The following is an 18717-nucleotide window of genomic DNA, read 5'->3' as shown; positions in this document are numbered from 1 at the left end:
TGAGGTGATACTATCCATGGGCAGGTAATCCTGGGTGGTATAAGAAATAAGGCTGAGCAAGCCATGAGGAAGAAGGCAGTAAATAGACTCCACCATGACTTCTGCTTCAATTCTTGCCTCCAGGTTTCTGCCCTGACTTCCCTTAATGATGGACTGTGATGTGGAATAAATCTTTACTAAACCAAATGCTCTTGGCTTCAGGGCATGAATTGTAGAGTAGAGCTCACAGAGAGAATACGTCATCCTGCCCAAAGCAGCTGTCCACACCCCCCTGCTGAAGCTGGGCCAAATTCTTCATAGTCACTTGGGAAGCAGGGGAATTACAGATATGCTATAATTTCACGGTGATAGTATAGAGCACAGGCATACACAGAGGAGGGGCTGCTGAAGTAAGATGAGAAAGCAGAGGAAGTCAGAGTAGCTAGAAAGTGAAACAGGAGGCCTTAGGGGTCTTAGAGCCTCGGCATGTGTGTGTGTGTGTGTGTGTGTGTGTGTGTGTGTGTGTGTGTGTGTGTGTGTGTGTAGGAGGGCATTATGGGAAAAGCAGGCAGTCGTACCTTGTTATAAAGACAAGGGGAACCCTTGGTAAGGAACCATGAAATGTCAGTTGCATGGGAGAACTTTTTCCTCTTCATGCGCTAAGCTTTCATGAGGCAGCCAAGAGTCCTGTTTCATAAAAGATGCTATTTGCAATAGAGAATTTTCCTTCCTTCTCCATTGATATTCTCTCTTTATCATTTTGGAGATCCAACAAAGCTGATTCTGGGTGTCTGTACTTTATCTCTGCATGGCCATGTGATCATGAACTTTTTTTTTTCTCCTGGAGACATAGTGACTTCAAATGTCCTTTCAGTTCTACTGTGCCTGAAAAATCTACTCAATCTGGAGACATAGTTCCTATGGCCGTATGAGCGTGGGTAGGAGTTATGTCCCTGTTATGGTTTCCTTTGTCTCCTGCTACCTTTCCTGCTGTGTGCCACCTACTCAGGCACAGCTGTTAGACTCACATGGGACATACATTAAATAAACACTCATGGCCACCTTGAGACAAACTCCAGCACCTCACTGTACTGACACGCTAGATCTCTCTCTTCTCTCTCTCTCTCTCTCTCTCTCTCTCTCTCTCTCTCTCTCTGTCTGTCTGTCTGTCTGTCTCTGTCTCTGTCTCTGTCTCTGTCTTTTAGACAGCTTCTTTTTAAACATGGTGATGGTTATGATTTCAGAAGAAGGCTGGCAGCAAACATCCTTTCTGTTTTTTTAGGTCAGGGACATCAGGTGTGTATGAGCTCATGAGTCTTTCCTCTTGATCTTCCTGATTGATGGTGGGGTCTCCATGAGCATTCTGTGAAACAGCCATAGATTTAAGATGACTGTTAAGAGCTCCATGAAGGACCCTTTTTTGTCTCCACTTTGAAGATCAACTTAAATGGCTCTAGCTCATTCCCTCTGTGCCTTCTGAAGCCTTGTCTTGCTTTTATGCACTAGATGGGCAACTGCTGTCTGTCTACAGTCATTCTCCTTCCCACATCTGTGCCCTCCTCTGCTGCCCATGTGGCTAAGTAGTCTTTCTCTCCCCAGAGTTCCCTGCCTCATTGTGCTCTTGAACTTTGTCTGCCACTTATCTCCTGTAACAAACATCTACCCCATTTACAAATCAGTTAGAGCAGGTGCCTCTCCAGGAAAGACTACTCTCACCGGTGTTTCCACAGTGCCCATGGGAGGCAAAATAACGCTGCATTCCTACTAAGATACATTCTAACTGGTGGGCCCTGGAAAGAGGCTCTTTTATGAGCTGAAAAGGAATTTGTGACGTGATTAACTCATGAAATTTGAAATGACAGGTAGCCTGGATTCTCCTGGTGGGTTCAAGGATGTAATTACAAATTTGTTTATAAAGGGAGATAATACAGACAAGGCTGGGGAGATGTGAGCAGAGACTGGAAGATGATGCCATCCTAATGAACAGAGACACACAAAAAGCCTCTAGAAACCCACAAAGACAGGACTGAATTCTCTTCAGAAGGAATCAGATCTGCAGAAATCATGATCTTAACCCAGTAGAGTTGGACTTCTGATGTTTAGGGCAGAATTCTGCAAAGAGAATTTTGGTTGTTTTGAACCTCTCAGTTTGTGATAATCTCAGGGCAACAGCAGGCAACTAATGTGAAGGTACCTGGTTAGGTCCCCTATTTAGAAGGGTAGGCTGAGCTCTTGAGTCCATTCATGTTTGATGCCTCCTAGGCAGTTTGTGGGCTCTCCAAGGGTCAATCCTGTGAGTCAGTCATCTCACTATCCTTCCATGCTCAGAGAACACTTGGTTCTGGGGGATATTTTTAACCCATCAGTGATTGACAGTATTGCTAACATTTAAGAACACATGCACTTTCAGGGGATTTTCATAGTCCCCCACTAAAATAGGGAGTACGGACTTGTTTTTTCTTTCAGCAAATTAAAGCTCAGAATTGTAGCGACTTGCCCAAAGAAACAGATGTCTGTGTTGTGTTTCGCAGGACATCCCATACCTACAGCTCCAATGAGGCACATGAGGAAGAGGAGGCCGATGCAGAAGAAGATATCTGTGTTGATGCGCCGCTCAATTTTGCTGCGTTTGTAGCGTGGGCCACTATTGTTTAGCATGGCTTTTGTCTCATGACCTTTGAGAGAAAATTGGGAAAATCAGTTTCTTGGCTCGTACAGGTGTTTCTGATAAAAGCATTTGCTATGCTACACCTATTCTGCTTCAGGGAGTCTGCTTAGAACAGATAGCAGAGGCCTCAGATAGTCAGCAGGCTTCACTTAGTCAGTCAGTAGGACTCATAATCAGTCAGCAGGACTTGTAGTCAGTCAGCAAGATCAGCTGTCGAGCATCACCTACATGCCAGGCACTGTGGTGGACAGCACCAGACCCCCTATGTCATGGGATGCACATTACATCACTTTAAAAGGAACCTCTTATTTTTTTAGGTACTGTGCATTGGAGTGGTTACTATGACAATGCTGTCTAGAGAAAGGGGTCCTTTCCTAATTTGCATAGAGCATGATCTTTCTGTTCTTTTAGGCTCGTGGTAGTATATGATGATAAACAGGTGGCTCCTGGTCTGGTGGAGACACAAACAAATAAGATCAGTGTAGCTATTAATATGTCCCCTGAGATCAATAATAACAATAACCAAAGGGCTAAGGCAGACACAAGATGGTAGTTAGATGAGTGATCAGCAGGAGCTTCTTGGAGAGAGTGAAAGAAAAGTTAGAGAAGAGAGATTTAGATGGGAAGAAATGCGTATGCAGGAGCTTGGGGCTAGTAGTTTCCCTGTTTGTTTCTTTGTGTCTAAGGTGCTGATGCTTCATGCAGAATAGTGGTAGAGCCAAAATCTGCCAACCTGGTGTTCACCAGCTACACGTCCACATAACATCTTACTCAAAGAAAAAATTGCCAGACTTGGAAGACTGTCGGTTTTCCTAGTTACTTCTTTTCTAGCTGGGGAAACTGAGGATCAGGTTAGAAGGAACTTGTCCAATGGGAAAGGACAACTAAACACTGGAATCACAGTGTTATTGTAGTATAATAATGTAGAGTGATGAAAATGTTTCCATGTCCAGTGAATAACCAAACAGTGAATAAAGACAGCATTATAATCATAACTGAAGAAAAGCCCACCAGTAACTGGAGTTTAGCAAGCCTTCCCTTCACTAGATACAGCACTAGGTGACTTGCATGGGATAGGGCATTTGATTCTCAGGAGTCTATAAAGGAGATACAAATGCTCTTCCTCTTCTACATATAGGAAAACTGTGATATGACAGGAGAAGCTATCCATTTGTGGAGTTAGTCTGAAGACCTGCCCATGCTTAGGTCCCCAAGTCACCATTGGGGTGATGACCTGAGTCCATCTCCCTGTCTGGTGGAATACATGGCATTGGCTGGAATCTCATTATGCCTCCTGTGGACTAAGTGAGCTCCTGTGGCTCCCGGCCTCAGCGAGCTTAACTGAGAAATGGAAAGCCCTGGGAACTCCTGTGAGTTGCCATTGTCTGAAGATGAATTTAGAGGAGAGGCTGGAGAGGGGAGACAGGTTGGGAAAAAGAAACTATGTAGAGAAAATGACCTGCGTAGATGACAATGCCTGCTGCCACCTCGGTGTTTCGGATGGTGCAGCCTCGGAGCAGAAGGCTCTCAGTGCCAAAGCCAGTCCTGGTCTCATCAGGATGCTCCCTGGGAGTGAGGAGAGAAGATTAGAGCGCATTTTCTGCTAGTCTCCTTATGTGGTTTCTGGTCAGTATAATGGAACTAGATGCTGCAATCCATATCCCCCATTCAGGAACTACGGCTGCTCTTGGGAATCCCAACTCTGTCAAGGTGAATCTCACCATTGTTTCCAGGAGGCTGGGTGAGGTTGGTCATCAGAGAGAATTTTTCCTTTCAAGAAATTCCTAATTTATTCACATTAAAGGCAGAACTGTGCTGAGAAAAAAAATCCAGATTTTAATTCCTATCCTCAAATTGGTTGCAGGGATACAATGCAGGGAATGAGTTTCTGTACCATGGAGGGCTGGTGCTGTGTCTCCCTTGGACTGCGTTCACTACCCCACCCCACCAAGTCTAATGCTGGGGACTGGAACCACACTGGCTGAGCATCCTGGTTTGTAGAGGATGCCAGATCATCCTGCCTTTTATATCATGACACAGAAGTAGGAAGTAAAATAAAGTAAGAGGGGGTGGGTTACAGCTCTTGCCCATCTAAGCTCCCTCCCTCACTGGGTCTCTCTTGTTATATATATTCCTTCCATTACTCAGCCCCTCATAAAGTACACAGGACTCCTAGGAGGGCATTTTGACCCTTTGTCTAACTACAGGAGGCAGGTTCTTAAAGAGGAAGCAAAGCACCTTTCTTCCTCCAGCCTCAGGAAGTATTTCGGCTTCCCACTCCATGTTAGGAAGCTCTGAGGCACAGTGACTCCATCCATTTATGACCTTTGGCCTGGCATTCTAACCTGATTCCTTTCCCCTGGGATTTCACCAGGTTTAAAGGTAACGTTCTAGAGTCGCTGAGGGGCCAGGAGAGCAGCAATCTTTACACTGAATCCCTTCTCCCTGTGATTTATCAACACTTCATTTTCCTATGTGCAGTGGTGACTACTCCTCTCTGTTAAGCAGAAGGCAGTTTATAAGCCAGGACCTGCCATCATATCCACTTTAGAGAAAAAAAAATGGAGGCGAGTTCATAGCTCTCATATGTGACAGACTATGTCTTTGATTCTAAAATAGCTTGCTCTTTCATGGTGGACTCATAGGCAGCATATGCCCATTGATTGATCAAATGATTGTCTTTTTATTTGTTGGGTTAAGTCTTTTTCATACAGTATATTTTGATTAAATTATTTTCCCTTCCCAAACTGCTTCCAAAGCCTCTCCAGCACCCTCTTCACGTACCTTCATGTACTTTCTCTATCTCTGACAAAGAAACAAAAACAAAACAAAAGCAAAAAAAAAAAAGTCAAAACAATAACAAAGACAAAATACCAGAACAAAAAGAACACTAAAAACATGGACTCCATTTTGTCTTGGCTAACTACTCCTGAGCACAGGGCTTGTCCTGAAGTGTAGTTGATAAGCTCAGTGTCACTCAGCTGAAGAAAACTCCCAGTGGGTATCAATTACAAACAGCTTCCTGTTTGTGGGTGGGACTTTTGAGTCCACTTCCGCCTCTCCATGTTGGGATTTTTGAACTTGTTGTAGGTCTTGTGCATGCTGTCAGCATTTCCATGAATCCATATGTGGATCAGGTTCACTGTATCCGGAAGATGCTTTTTCTTTTGAGTTATCCCTAGCCCTGCCTCTTAAAATCTTTCTGCCCTTCCTTCCACATAGATCCCTGAGCCTTGAGGTTTGATAAAGACATCTCATTTAAGCCTGAGTTCTCCACAGTCTCTCTCTCTGCATCGTCTAGTTATAGGTCTCTGTGTTAATTAACTTCTACTGCAAGAAGAAACATCTCTGAGGAGGGTTGACTGATCCTCTGTCAGATGTATAATTGATAAAGCTAGTCTTTTTTGATATAGTTTTATTATAGAGCTCAAACGGGCTTTGAGCTGTGATCATCTTTCCTTAACCTCACACCGACTGAAATTACAGGCATGTGCCACTGTGTTCAACTTCAATAACTTTTTAAATGCTAACAATTCCTTATTCTGATTATAAACTCTATTCACTTACATGATTTTGTGTGGTTCAGGAAGGATAGCAGGGTCATTTTATAAAAGCTAAAGCTTTATAGAGGCTGAGAATTTTGCCAAGGACTAAACACCTAATATACTGACATCTTGGGATTCTGGACTGCAGGTGACAGACTGTTTGCAGCTTGTAGTTTGTGACAGCCTGATGTAGTAGCACAGGGATAGTCATCTTTTCTCTCTCACAGTATCCACTTTTTAATAGATGGGAAAAATGTTTAGCTGTCTCATGGCTCTTTTGCCATTGAGACTTTTTGTGAACAGAGATGTTCATGGTCAACTTGCAGCATCTATATCTTCGAATTAACACTTGGGCAGGCCATTTTCTTCTTGTGGGATTTGTCTTATATTGTAGGGTATTGGGTGGCACCCTGGCCTCTTTCTACAAAAGACCAGTGCTATAGCTCTCCAGCATGACAACCAGTACTGCCTCCAGACATTGCCAAAGACTCCTGATTAAGTTCACAGACTGAGAACTGTGGTCCTATGGAAATTCATTTGTTTAATCAATTATTCTTTGGAGACAAGGTGTCATATCACCAAGACTGGCCTTGAATTTGTTATATAGTTGAGGATGACATTGTACTTTTGATCCTTCTACCTCCAACTTCTAAGTGCTGGAATTACATGTACATGCCACTATCTCCAATTTATATGGTTATGGGGACTGAACTCAGGATTGTGTAGATAAAGACTCTATTAAACTACCCCACCCAGCCTAAATGGCTTATTTAAAATCTTAAGCTCATTATCTTCAAGTAGACCATAAGAAGTAGTTCATTTTCCAGCTAAGGCTAGCTAATAACCAGGGATTCCTAACTTAAGGAAATCCATAAAGGCTTCTGGTATACATAATTCTTAGACATTTCATTTATGGGTGCTGGGCCTAAAAGTTGTCTACTTGTCTGATATAGGTGGGGATAGAGGCCAAGATGGTCGAAACTTTTATAATTTTTGTGTTGACCATGGGGTGGCTAGTTAGACTTTAACGTTTCTCTTCAAGACCCAGAGGTAGGGGGAAGACAATTCTCTAGGAGCAGCAGCCTTCAGATGAGTGGTGCTAGGCAGTGCTGAGGTCTGGGTCAGGTAGGCAGGCCTGAGACTGCAATCAATGACAATGAGACAGGACACCTGCAATAGCGTGAGTTCGATGGAGAAAGAGTCATGGAGAAAACCAAGGCATGAAGCTGATCTCTAGGATAATATGGAGATTGGTTCAAGGCACAGGTCACTTGGAGCAACCAAATCCAGCATCTCAGGCATGATGGGCATTGTGTTTGCCAGAGACAATGAGTAGCTTTTCCCATGACAGATGCATACAAAGAACTCTTCCCCAGCTCCCGTATTTCTCTCAGTATCTCCATCCACCCTTACTGTGTATTTGAAAGGTAAATAGCTTCAAGGGTACTGTATGCATCTTCTGTATTCTTTTTTTCCCTCTCTTACATTTATCCTCATGAGTTCACACATGGGCTGAGCATGAGTCTGGGAAGAAAGCATCCCAGTAGACTGGAACCATATTGGTGAGGCGTGGGGGCAACACTGTTCCGGATACAGTGAACCTGTTGTGGGAAGCAGGGCTATTGAAAACACATCATTTTCGAGATGTTTGCTACCTGCTGTGAAATGCTGGGTAGAATTCAGAGGTCTAGAGAGCACAAGATTCCCCATCTGAAACATGGAGAACATAGTCCCTATGTCCTTGGTGGCTGTAAAGACCACATAAGATGGTATTCTGAGACAAGGCTAGTCATTTGCTCATAGCCATGCTCTTGACTCTTACTGAATTTACTCATAGATCAACTTTTTAATGTGGGTCAGAATTATTGTGAAATTCTGAGGCTTAACCAAAGCTGAAGAATAACAATTCGAACACAAACATCTATGATTAAATGGCATTTTTTTTGGCCCAGTTTTGCAAACCTGAGTTCTGCATATGTTACACAATTTGGTTTTTAGGGACGAGAAGTGCTGCTAAATAGGTTTTATACATTTTATACTGCAAAGATAGCAACCAAGGAACACATAGGTAGATAAATTGATCCAGCTCACCCCATTTATTGTTGGGAGAACTAGGACATAAGCCCTAGTCTAGTCAAATATCTGTAACCTCAGGATCTGGACCCTTAATTGTCTGGTCACCTCAAGGAAATACAGAGGAGATGTTTGCTAGCAGCCCAGGGGACCTGGTACTTACATATACCCTTTAAACTTGTTGAGACGATTGTTCGGCTTCTCACACACGATGGTACTGTGGAAGTGCTCTGGTTGGAACTGCACCTCCTGGGAAAGAGAAGAAGACCTTGTGAGGCCGTTGCATCAAAGGGAGCTAGTCTTCATAGGCTCCCAGAGAAAGCTAATTGCTACTATGGACATCACAAATGCAGTCACTGTGTTTTGCCACACCGTGATGCTTGAAGCATGTCAGGTTCCAGTTACCTCCTCAAAGATGATGTGAACACAAAGTTGGGTGTAGACTAAAGGTAGGTGGATGCAGCACGAGTCAGCATTGCACAGCTCTCTTCCCGCCCATAGGCTCATACAGGTTTGCTGCCTCCCTCTTCCATGATGTTCCCTGAGCCTTGATAGCATGAACATTCACTTAAAATAACTGTAGATTCCTATCTAGGACCTATGATCTCCATAGTCCCAGGCTTTTGACAAAGTTTCCAATACCAGGCTCAAGATCTTTCCCGTGGGAGGATGGCTTCGAAAGCACACCCATAGCCATTCAGCTATGCAGTTACTGGTTTTGTTGCTTTGACCTCATGAGTTTCATTTGACCACCACCCACTGTAAAAAGAACCTTCCCTGACTGTAGTTGAGAACAGCATAAATCTATGAATTTAAACAAATACTTAGAATTGTAAGGAGCAAATGATTTCTGAATGAATGTGTGTTGTTAACATGGGTATAGTCACATAAGAGATCAATGCCTTAGACACAGGGAAGCAGCAAAATCTTCCTCTGGTGTGAGTGTGAATATTGACAGTGTATGGAGAAAATCTTCGCATAGGTCTCCTTCCCGTGTTTATGGCTTAAAGACTGGTGCCCTACAGAGATCCCTCACACCAAGATTAGCTAAATCTGCCTCCTTGTTCAGCTCTATACGATAATGCTATCTCATTGCTTATATGTTTGTAATAACCCCACCTACTTGTTTAACTGTAGGCAATTAATTTTATCCACTGCCTTAATCAGTTGTGCATAATAAACACACTGAGCTTCTAGGGTGCTGATCCTTCCTCATCTGAGATCCCAGCTCTACTATACATGTCTCTGTCATTTCTTCATTTCTTTGTTATCCATAGTCTGGCTTTTGAGACCCAAGCTGTGCAAGAACATGTCATAGATTGCAGTTTGTTAGAATGGACAGTCAGCAAAAATAACCGTAGATTCCTATCTAAGGCCTATGATCTCCGCAGTCATAGGCTTTGAGAAGGTTTACAATAACAGCTTAGAATCCCTCCCATGGAGCAGGCCATGAACACGTGGGCAGCACTAATTGGATTCAGGGCTTATTAATAACAGTAAATAAAGATATGAAATTGGGAGGGAGATTGGGTTGAAGACACGAAGGATGACTTGGAGAGAGGTAGTCATGAGTAGATATGATTAATATTCATGGTGTAAGTGTATGACACTGTCAAAGAATAAAAAGTACCAGAAAGCAATATGGTGGCACTGATGTTTCTCTGGCATCTCTGGGTTTGTGTGTAGTCCAGAGCTGCCCAATGGTGGACAATCTAAGTCTGTTTCATCCAGTATGGAAGCCATCAGTGTGGCCACTGAGTGTGTGAAGTATGCTGATTTGGACAATTGCATTTTTTCAAATGTAATTGAATTTAAACTAAGCTTGAGTATCTACATGTGGCTAGTGGCTACCATACTGGGTGACATAGAAACATATGGGGGTAAGGAAGGGCTTTTCATGGTAATGGTGGTAATTTCCGTTGTCAGAACACTGAAGCAGAAGAGTCAGTGCCAAGCTGAAAACAACAGTAAAAGAAGGGGTGAAACAAGACATTGTCTTCAAACAACACCTACAACAGTAAAAGAAGGGGTGACAGGCACATTAACTACAGACAGCCACAGCCAACATGCTTTATGTATAATACATTTCCAGGGCTTAGAAATAGCCACATACATATGCATGTATGCATATTCATATACATTTTTGCATTTCAAAAATGAGTTCATGGTCCTGTATCTGGAATACTCTTTCAAACAACACGTGTGCATGTGATGTATATGTATGTCTGCATGTGAGTAGGTTAGAAGTCAATATCTCATGCCTTTCTTAATGCTCTATACCTTATTTATTTTATTTTGAGACCGCATATCTTACTGAATCACTGATTAGACTAGTCCAGCTGGCCCACATGCTCTAGCTCTTCCTCGCCCACTCTCCCTAGCACCAAGATTACAAACAGACACTGCTATGCCCAACTTTTTACATAGGTGCTGGGATTCCAAGCCAGGTCCTCATGTCCCCGTAGGAAGCACATTACTTACTGTGCCCTCTTTCTCAGCCTGCCTTGAACATTTTGAATGCTAATTTAAATGCTTTTATGAACACCGAAAAAAAAAAAGCCTATTGCAAAGATATACCCTATTTCTTTACATTCTTTTCAGATTGAATATTTTTATCATTTGTTTTGACTATACAAAGTCTCTCTCTTTGAAGTTGTTTCAGATATAGTAAAACAGGGGTAAAATCAACTAGAGATGATGAGACATTGCTTTCCAGCTCTAGTGCTCACCAATGCATTTAACACTTGAGCCTTGGTTTCTCCAACTGTAGAATGCAGCTAATATCACCAGCCCTGCCTGCCTTGTTGGTGCCTTAGTAGATAGAATCTGTATGGAAGAATTCTGCAATGCATATCATTCTATCCAAACAGAAGGCAGCAATGCTGAAGACTGAAGTGGGCACAGTTCCTGAGTAGAGTTCTGAGCATCTGAGCTAGTAAATTTATCACTCAGGGTGGTAAGTTACAGCTCTTCAAAGGGGCAATTTTATTAGAAGCAATGATAGCATTTTCTGCCTTTGTGTAAATATACTGTCCATTACACCCATGGGGGCGCCAACATAAATAAACTCTCTACTCACTTGAAATAAATGGCCCATCCAGGAGTTACTAAAAATATGGCTCTTGTCCCTCCAGGTATTGATTCTTTCAGGGACAGTGAGTCCTGAGATGATGACAAATCATGTTGTAATTTGTCAGCTGCTTTTGTGCTCTTGATTAAGCCATGTGCTTTGGTCCTGACCCATGGCACTCAATTCATTGCTGGGTTTCTAAAAGCAGTGGCAGCTAATAATCCCGTAGCAGCTCTGAGTCCCTACTGCTCATTGAATTACACCCTGTGGGGCTCTGGCAATGGCCATGGTGAAGGTTGAGTCTCTTACTCTGTGCTTGCTCAGAGCAAACCCTCTCCTGTGTCTTTTTTCTGGTTCCTTCTTTCTAGGCACTGCTCATGGAATCCTCTGTCTTCATCTTGCGGAGGGCTGCTTTTGCCCTCTCTTGCTACCTGCCTCCTTGATTCCTTCCCGCACTCTCCAAAATGGATGCAGAAGACACAAGATCACTGCTTTCGCAAATGTTTATTATTGTTTAAAGTATGTGTACGTGGTATGTACATGTGAGTGTAGATGCCCTTAGGGTGCAGAAAAGGGTGTTGTGTCCCTTGAGCTGGAGTTACTGTCAGCTGCCAGGTTCCATTTACTATCCCTGTGTTACATAAAATGGTAAGAAAATAGTTTGTGGGGATAATGATTTATCATTTTAAAAAACTATCTCTTCTGTGAAGCTCACTTACTCCTGGTAGATCCTTTCACTTTAGCCAATTAGAGGAGCTAGCTGCTTTTTTTTTTTTTTTTTTAAAATATGCTCTGTGCTGTGTCTATTTCACATGTACATGCCTAGGTCTATACAGCTTTTTAAAGACTGTTATTTTCCTTTTAGGGCAAATCTTAGAGTTCCTTGTTTCAATTGGTATGCCATCATGGTCGTTGTGACGTTGGTGCTGGAGAGGGGTTTTAAGGGATGTCCATGGAAGGTGATGGATGAGGACACAGTAATAGACTCCATTGTGAAGACTATGCCACACAATCAGGGCAGTCCCAGGTATAACCTTAGCTTCCGTTTGTAGGAACAAGGCCACTTCTTTTATGGGAATTCTTTGACCTTTGTGCTGATTAGTCCTTGTGTCAACTTTATATAAGCTAGAGTTGTCTGGGCAGAGGGCTCCTCAGTTGAGGAATTACCTCCATCAGATATGCCTGTGAGAAAAATCTGTGGGGCATTTTCTTGATGGATACAGAAGTACCCATGGTGGGTAGTGGCATCCCTGGGTAGGTGGTCCTAGGGCATAAGGAAGTAAAGTTAGCAAGCCAGGAGGAGTAAGCTAGTAAACAGCACTCCTCCATGGTCTCTGTTTCAGTTTCTGCCTTGAATTCTTGCCCTGACTCCCCTTTATGATGAATAAGCTATAAGAGGGAATAAACTCTTTTCAACCCATACTGCTTTTGGTCATGTCTTGACTATAGTAACAGAATGCAAATTAGGAGAGCTCACTCACAAAAACTGTCTTCAAAGTTGAGGCCTCATGCACTCCTTCTTTTCTCATTCATGATTTTGAGTACTTATTGAATATCAGGATATGAATCTTGGGGGAAGGGGAAGAGACTCAGAGAGGAAGAAGTAGGTATTGACACAAAACAACTCTGATAGCAAAGAAATAACGCCCAGTTCCCAGTCTCGCTCAGGCGTGTCCCTGTGCTACCTTTGGAATCAAAACAAAGTGGGCCAAAAGTCAGGGTGTCATAACTACCCAGGTTGTGTCGTCTTACTCTTGGCTGATCTGTGTCTCAGATACAGCAAACTGGCCACTGTCAAGGCTACCAGGAAGTGTAAACTAAAGCAATCTGGCCGGAGCACATTCTAACAGCTAGAAAAGGTTAGAACAGGAAACCCATTGCATGCTCGTCCAGTTTTACTTTTCTAACTTCACTTTCTGTTAAATTATTTTCACAATGGATTATCGAGACATTCAGTAAAACTGGTTGACAAGTCCATGCTTTAGGTTTTGAAATTCCAGTGGACCACTGCTCCATGTTTATTCATCTCCCTTTCCATATTCTTTGCAAAACAAGTTACTGAAGTGCCTTCATCCTGCTGCTCACATCTTGATGTAAGCCCAGGTGTCCTGCCTCTTATGCTGTCCTGCTGTGGGACTGTGAGCTGAGTGCAATGACTCCAGGAAGGAAAATCACCCAAGACTGTTATGTTAACTTACTACTGCTCCCAATTCTTCATTCATCTTGGATTCCTAGTTGTGGTTTCTAAGCTCAATCCCTCAAGTTTTCTTTTTGACCTCTGAACCTTACTATATGCTCTTCCTTCCCTTCCTTTTCCTACCACATTCATATAACAATTCCTTTTTTTTGATTATCTAGAACCAGTCTCACAGAATTCTGTTACTTGTAAAGAAAAGAACACTAAGTCACTGTAATGGCCACCGAATTCCATGGCCACATGGCATACTTTCTTTTGGGTGTTTTAAATTCTAATTCACAGAATGACACCCTTTGTTTACTTTATCATCTTTAATCTTAATGATTAAATGACCAAGTATTCAAAACAAATTAGTCCCATTTTTATTGGAGAGAAAACTGAGTGTTGATTTATTTTCAAATTTTCTGTATTTGCTATTCTTTCAAAACTTGCATTTTTGGATGTAAGCCCAAGGTTTTTAATCTCCTAAGGCCCCATCTCTTCACCACACACTGTAATAGTCTGTGTTTTTAAACTTAGACAATACTTAATATCTAATCACTCACATGTACTTATAACGTCTTGCTAAATTGTCAAATCTCTGAGTGTTTTTGCGTTTGTTCCTTGGTATACGGTAGTGTCCCTAGGTCTCCCTTTAATGACCTCCAATGTGATCTGTAGGGCAAAACCAGGACTTCTAACATAGATGTACTTTTCAAATTTTGTGAGAATTTTATTTTTAATTATTCTTGTTCCAAATCATTTATATTTTAAGTGTTTACATTTGTTCCATGACAACTTTAGATACACGTTTAATAATCCTGTTTATTTTCTCTCTGCCCCTCATTTTACCTCACTCACAGGGTGGCCTTCCTGATTTTACTATACGTACCCCTTCCTATACTAACACCCTTTTGTTTAGAGACTCAAGATTGGTAAATGACTAATTCCCACAAAAGGTCACCAATTCCACAGCAGTTTCGCTAAATCTGTGTTTTCTTTGCTAATGAACATTGAAAGCATTACTGCATGTTTTGGAGTCACACAAGGTCTTGAAGCTATAAAGTAGTGGTTCTCAACCTGTGGGTTGTGACCCCTTTGGGGGTTGAATGATCAGGGGGTCATTCATATCAAAATTCCTCCATTTCAGATATTTACCTTATGATTCATAGCAGTAGCAAAACTGTGTTTATGCTACTGCAGTTATGAAGTAGCAACACAAATATTTTTATGGTTGGGGGTTACCAAAACATGAGGAACTGCGTTAAAAGATTAGGAAAATCGAGAACCATACTTATAAGGTAACAGTGACACACAGTTATATGTTCTTTGACTACAAGATTCATGTTTCAGTTTGTTTTGAAACCCCTCTGTCATTCAAGACATTCTGTGTTCATCAAAGGAAAGGAAACAGCCAGGCTTTCCTCTAACACAGAACACATGTATTCATCCAGATTCTATTATGAGCCAAGGAGGTCTGTTAAAAAGAAGAATGGAATCAGTTATCACTACGATTGCTTACTGCTGAGTCCATTTCTCCATGGTGCTCAGGTGAGGGGGCCACCATAAAAATTCCTGGACTTGGATTAGCCCAACAAAGCATGAGCAGGGACACCTTGCCTAGTCACGCCAAAAAAAGGGTTACAAGGCTAGTAGAACACAGAAGTGTGGAGGAATGCTATAGAATTGGGGAATTTTTAATTCCCCTTTACCCACTCTTTTAAAGAAAAAAAAAGTGTGTTAATAGGGCATCTAAATTGTGAAAGCAAATGTTCGCCACACCTCATCTGCTGAGCTAAATGTCTGCTTCCTTCCTGGATGCAAATGAGATCAGCCCTAATTTCTGAGAATCCTATCTGAAACTACTGACACTTATTGGCACTTGACAACCTTTCTAGTTCCTGGTTGATGATTGTCCTTTTCAAGATAACCACTGGGAGTGATGAGTAATCCCTTCCCTCTGTCTCTGGAGGAGGGGCTAGTCTATATAGACTGAGGAACCTGGACAGTCTTCCTGTCACACTCACTGGCATACAAGAGCATGGCTTGGGCTGGAAGGCCATCAGAATGGGACCCTAATGAGTTTTTGCAGATTGGGTTTCCTTTTACCAAGTAGATGGATATTCTGTTTTTTTATTCAAGGCTAATAAATCTTAAGGTCTTTCTGTGACATTTTGCTAATAAAGCCTGGGTTTGACATTCCAACCAAATATTGGAAAAAGAATGATTTTGTCCCCTGATCATTTCCAAAAGGAATTATAAGTAGAGTTGTTTACCAAGGACTGTGTCATTCAGTCATTAATTTCTGATTAGAACACATAGGCTCAGTCTATCTCCTGCCCTGTGTATATTTTCTCTTTGACTCCAGGAATATATTATTGCATACTTCACAGAGAAGGTTCTTCATCTGACGTGACATGAGGCATAAACTCTGGACGGGTGCCATCAGAGGGCAGTGATGTCTTAAGGGAGTATTCACTGCAAAGACAAACCTTCTCTGTATAAAACTGTCTTGTTACAGATAAGAAAAACACAAGAAAACAATGGGAAAACCCCATGTTTTTGGCAAAAGGAGTCGTAAAAAGCAGGGTATAAATTTCAACTGGAGAAGCTATATTGAGCTGTTCACAGAAGATACAATCATAATGTGTCACCTCTGTCAATAAATAATGGCAATGAAAATCCAAGCCAGGCATTTGGTAATGGTTAGACATCCTATATATAGCATTGGATGAGAAAGTGAATTGATTAACTGGAAGACAGTAGCGAAGAAGAATGAGAAGTAGCAACATCTGTAGAAGCCCAGAGAAGAGTGCTCTATACACAATATTGAGAAGGCAGAGGAGCTAAGACAGGAAGCAGGTTTTGGGGAAGAAAGTCTAGCATGGGAGGGGGGCTACAGGAGAGAGGCAGAGGACATCTAGACCCTCCCCAGTGTGGTAATTTAGGATTTTACAGTCTGGGTCTATAATGAATAGGATGGATGTCCATTGTTTTGCTGCTCATAAACCTCTCTCTCCACAGATCAGTCCTCCTTATGACTTTCAGGCAGAGGAAGCAACTGGGCTTCCAGGAACCAGTATGTGGTACCCAACCTGGGACAATCAGTCTTTTTCCCTGGGATGCTTTCCTGACGTAGGTGTCAAGAAGACTGATTGTTCCTCTCTGGGAGCTAAATGGGAGCAGGGGTCAAAGATGAAAAGAAATAACACAAGATGTGGGGCTTATCCCGATGGATTCTGACTTCCTGGTACCACAAGGCCTAAGGCTCACTCACCATACATCTTTCCAACAATTTTCATTTTGGGCAAGGTATTTTTAGTCAGTATTTTGTTATATGTAACCAAAATATTTTTTAATGTGTGCACATGTGCACGTGTGTGTGTGTGTGTGTGTGTGTGTGTGTATACATTTGTATTTATATGTATAGTTTTGCTAGAATCCTATACTAAACCTAGAGCTTGTTGACTGGGTTAGACTGGGTGATGACGCACGCTGAGGGAGGAATCCTCCTAGCTCTACCTTGCTGATGCTGGGATTACAGGCTCACGTCACCTTTGTGTATTAACATGGGTGCTGGAGATTGAATTTATGTCCTCAGGGATGGCTGTGCAGCATTTACTCGCCTGAGCCATCCTGCAACTAATGGATTTTTGACTAATCCACATCTTAGATAGGTATGGTTATCATGTGAGACAAGAAATGTTTTCCATATTGAGTTTAAATATACATGAGTTTTCTTACCAGTTAAGATTGTGTAGGCCAATATTTAAATCTAAATATGTTTAGCTATAGAGATGGTGGAATGGAAAAAATCTTTTTTTTTAAGTCTTTTTTTTTCTTTTTTTCTTTTTTTCGGAGCTTGGGACCGAACCACTGAGCTAAATCCCCAACCACTGGAAAAAATCTTAAATCTTTATGCTATCATCCATCAGTACCTTAGTGTGATTACATCTTTCTCATAACCTGGCAGAGTGGGTTCTGAATGAATACAAATGGAAAAGCACTTTTAAGTAGTTGTGTGTAAATAATGCTAACACTGGGAAGAGGGTATTCAATGTTGATGCTGTGCATGTGTGTCTATATGGACACATATAATTGTGCCTGTGTGCATGGATCTGTGTGTGTATCTATAGGTCACATGAATAGTTAATCTGTCTACATGCATCTGTGTGTGCTGTTATGCATATATGCCTGCTGTGTTTCTGTGTTTGACTATCTCTTCTGTGTATATATATGTACATATATTTGCTTCAGTGTGCATGTGTATATTTGTGTGTCTATACATTAGGAAAAAATATAGGAGATAGTCTATTAAAAAAAGAGACCAGAGATTCACAAAACATAAGTCAAAGGTAAAATTATTTGGTTCTCATTGGATTGTTCTGTCACTAAATTATCATTATTGTACAAGTAATTAAAATTTATATAACTTGGATATTTTCATGTACAGGAAAGTTATAATCAATTAAGAAACCGGGACAACAAATAAAAGGACATATAATTAATTTAGCATTGGTGAAAGCAGTCAGGTATATAAAAATTGAGTTTTAATTCAGACTGAACAATATATTAACTAGTTAAGCTTTACTAAAATCTAGCATCTCTCAAGTTGACTTTTTTCATTTCTAAAATGTTTCCAACATCTTGTTTTTCTAGAAGAGAAAGTTGCTGTGACAGCTAGTAAAGGGGACTGGTCAATGCACTGGCTAAGGACTTTATCTGAAGTAACAGGAAGATCTACATGTAGTGTGTGGGTGAGGTCCAGTTAAATTTTTGAGTCCTGAATTTAAGTGTTTTCTACTTGAATGCACAGGAATAATTATCACAGAAAGCAACGAGCACCTCCAGCATGCACTGACAGTGATCACTGAATACAACTTCATACAGAGAGGAACCAGATCTACCAGAGACTACTGAAGGGTCACGTGACACCTGTGACACTTCTTTTGAAGAACTTATCACTGGCTGAAGAGGACAATCAGTAAAGACAGCAACTGCACAGATTTGACACGTGTCATTTCTGTTTAAATCCTTGAGTTCTCAGTCACACTGGAGCAGCAAAACTTAAATTCACTAGACATCTTTGAAAGATGCTGGAGAAAGGTTCTTTTAAAAACTGGTAAATGAATGAAAATTATCCTGTCTTCTGCATTTTCTGGACAGGAGACATCTCAGCAAAAATAAATTCTCCATAGAAGAAATT

General features: G+C 41.6%; 1 protein-coding gene across 1 annotated transcript in view; it reads right to left on the bottom strand.

Annotated features, from left to right (window-relative positions):
- Positions 1–18717, bottom strand: part of Atp10b (ATPase phospholipid transporting 10B (putative)) — a 175367-nt gene that overhangs the window by 55658 nt on the left and 100992 nt on the right. Inside the window, exons 5-7 of the mRNA XM_032911974.1 lie at positions 8429–8514; positions 4107–4213; positions 2523–2654 (exon numbers count right to left, since the gene is read on the bottom strand). Coding sequence (XP_032767865.1) covers positions 2523–2654; positions 4107–4213; positions 8429–8514 — 325 coding nt within the window. The remainder of the gene's footprint in view (positions 1–2522; positions 2655–4106; positions 4214–8428; positions 8515–18717) is intronic.

The sequence above is a fragment of the Rattus rattus genome, chromosome 9 (assembly GCF_011064425.1).
Source record: "Rattus rattus isolate New Zealand chromosome 9, Rrattus_CSIRO_v1, whole genome shotgun sequence".
NCBI classification, from domain to species: Eukaryota; Metazoa; Chordata; class Mammalia; order Rodentia; family Muridae; genus Rattus; species Rattus rattus.
The sequence above is the reverse complement of the archived record's forward strand: the minus strand, read 5'-3'. Positions and strand labels throughout refer to the sequence as shown.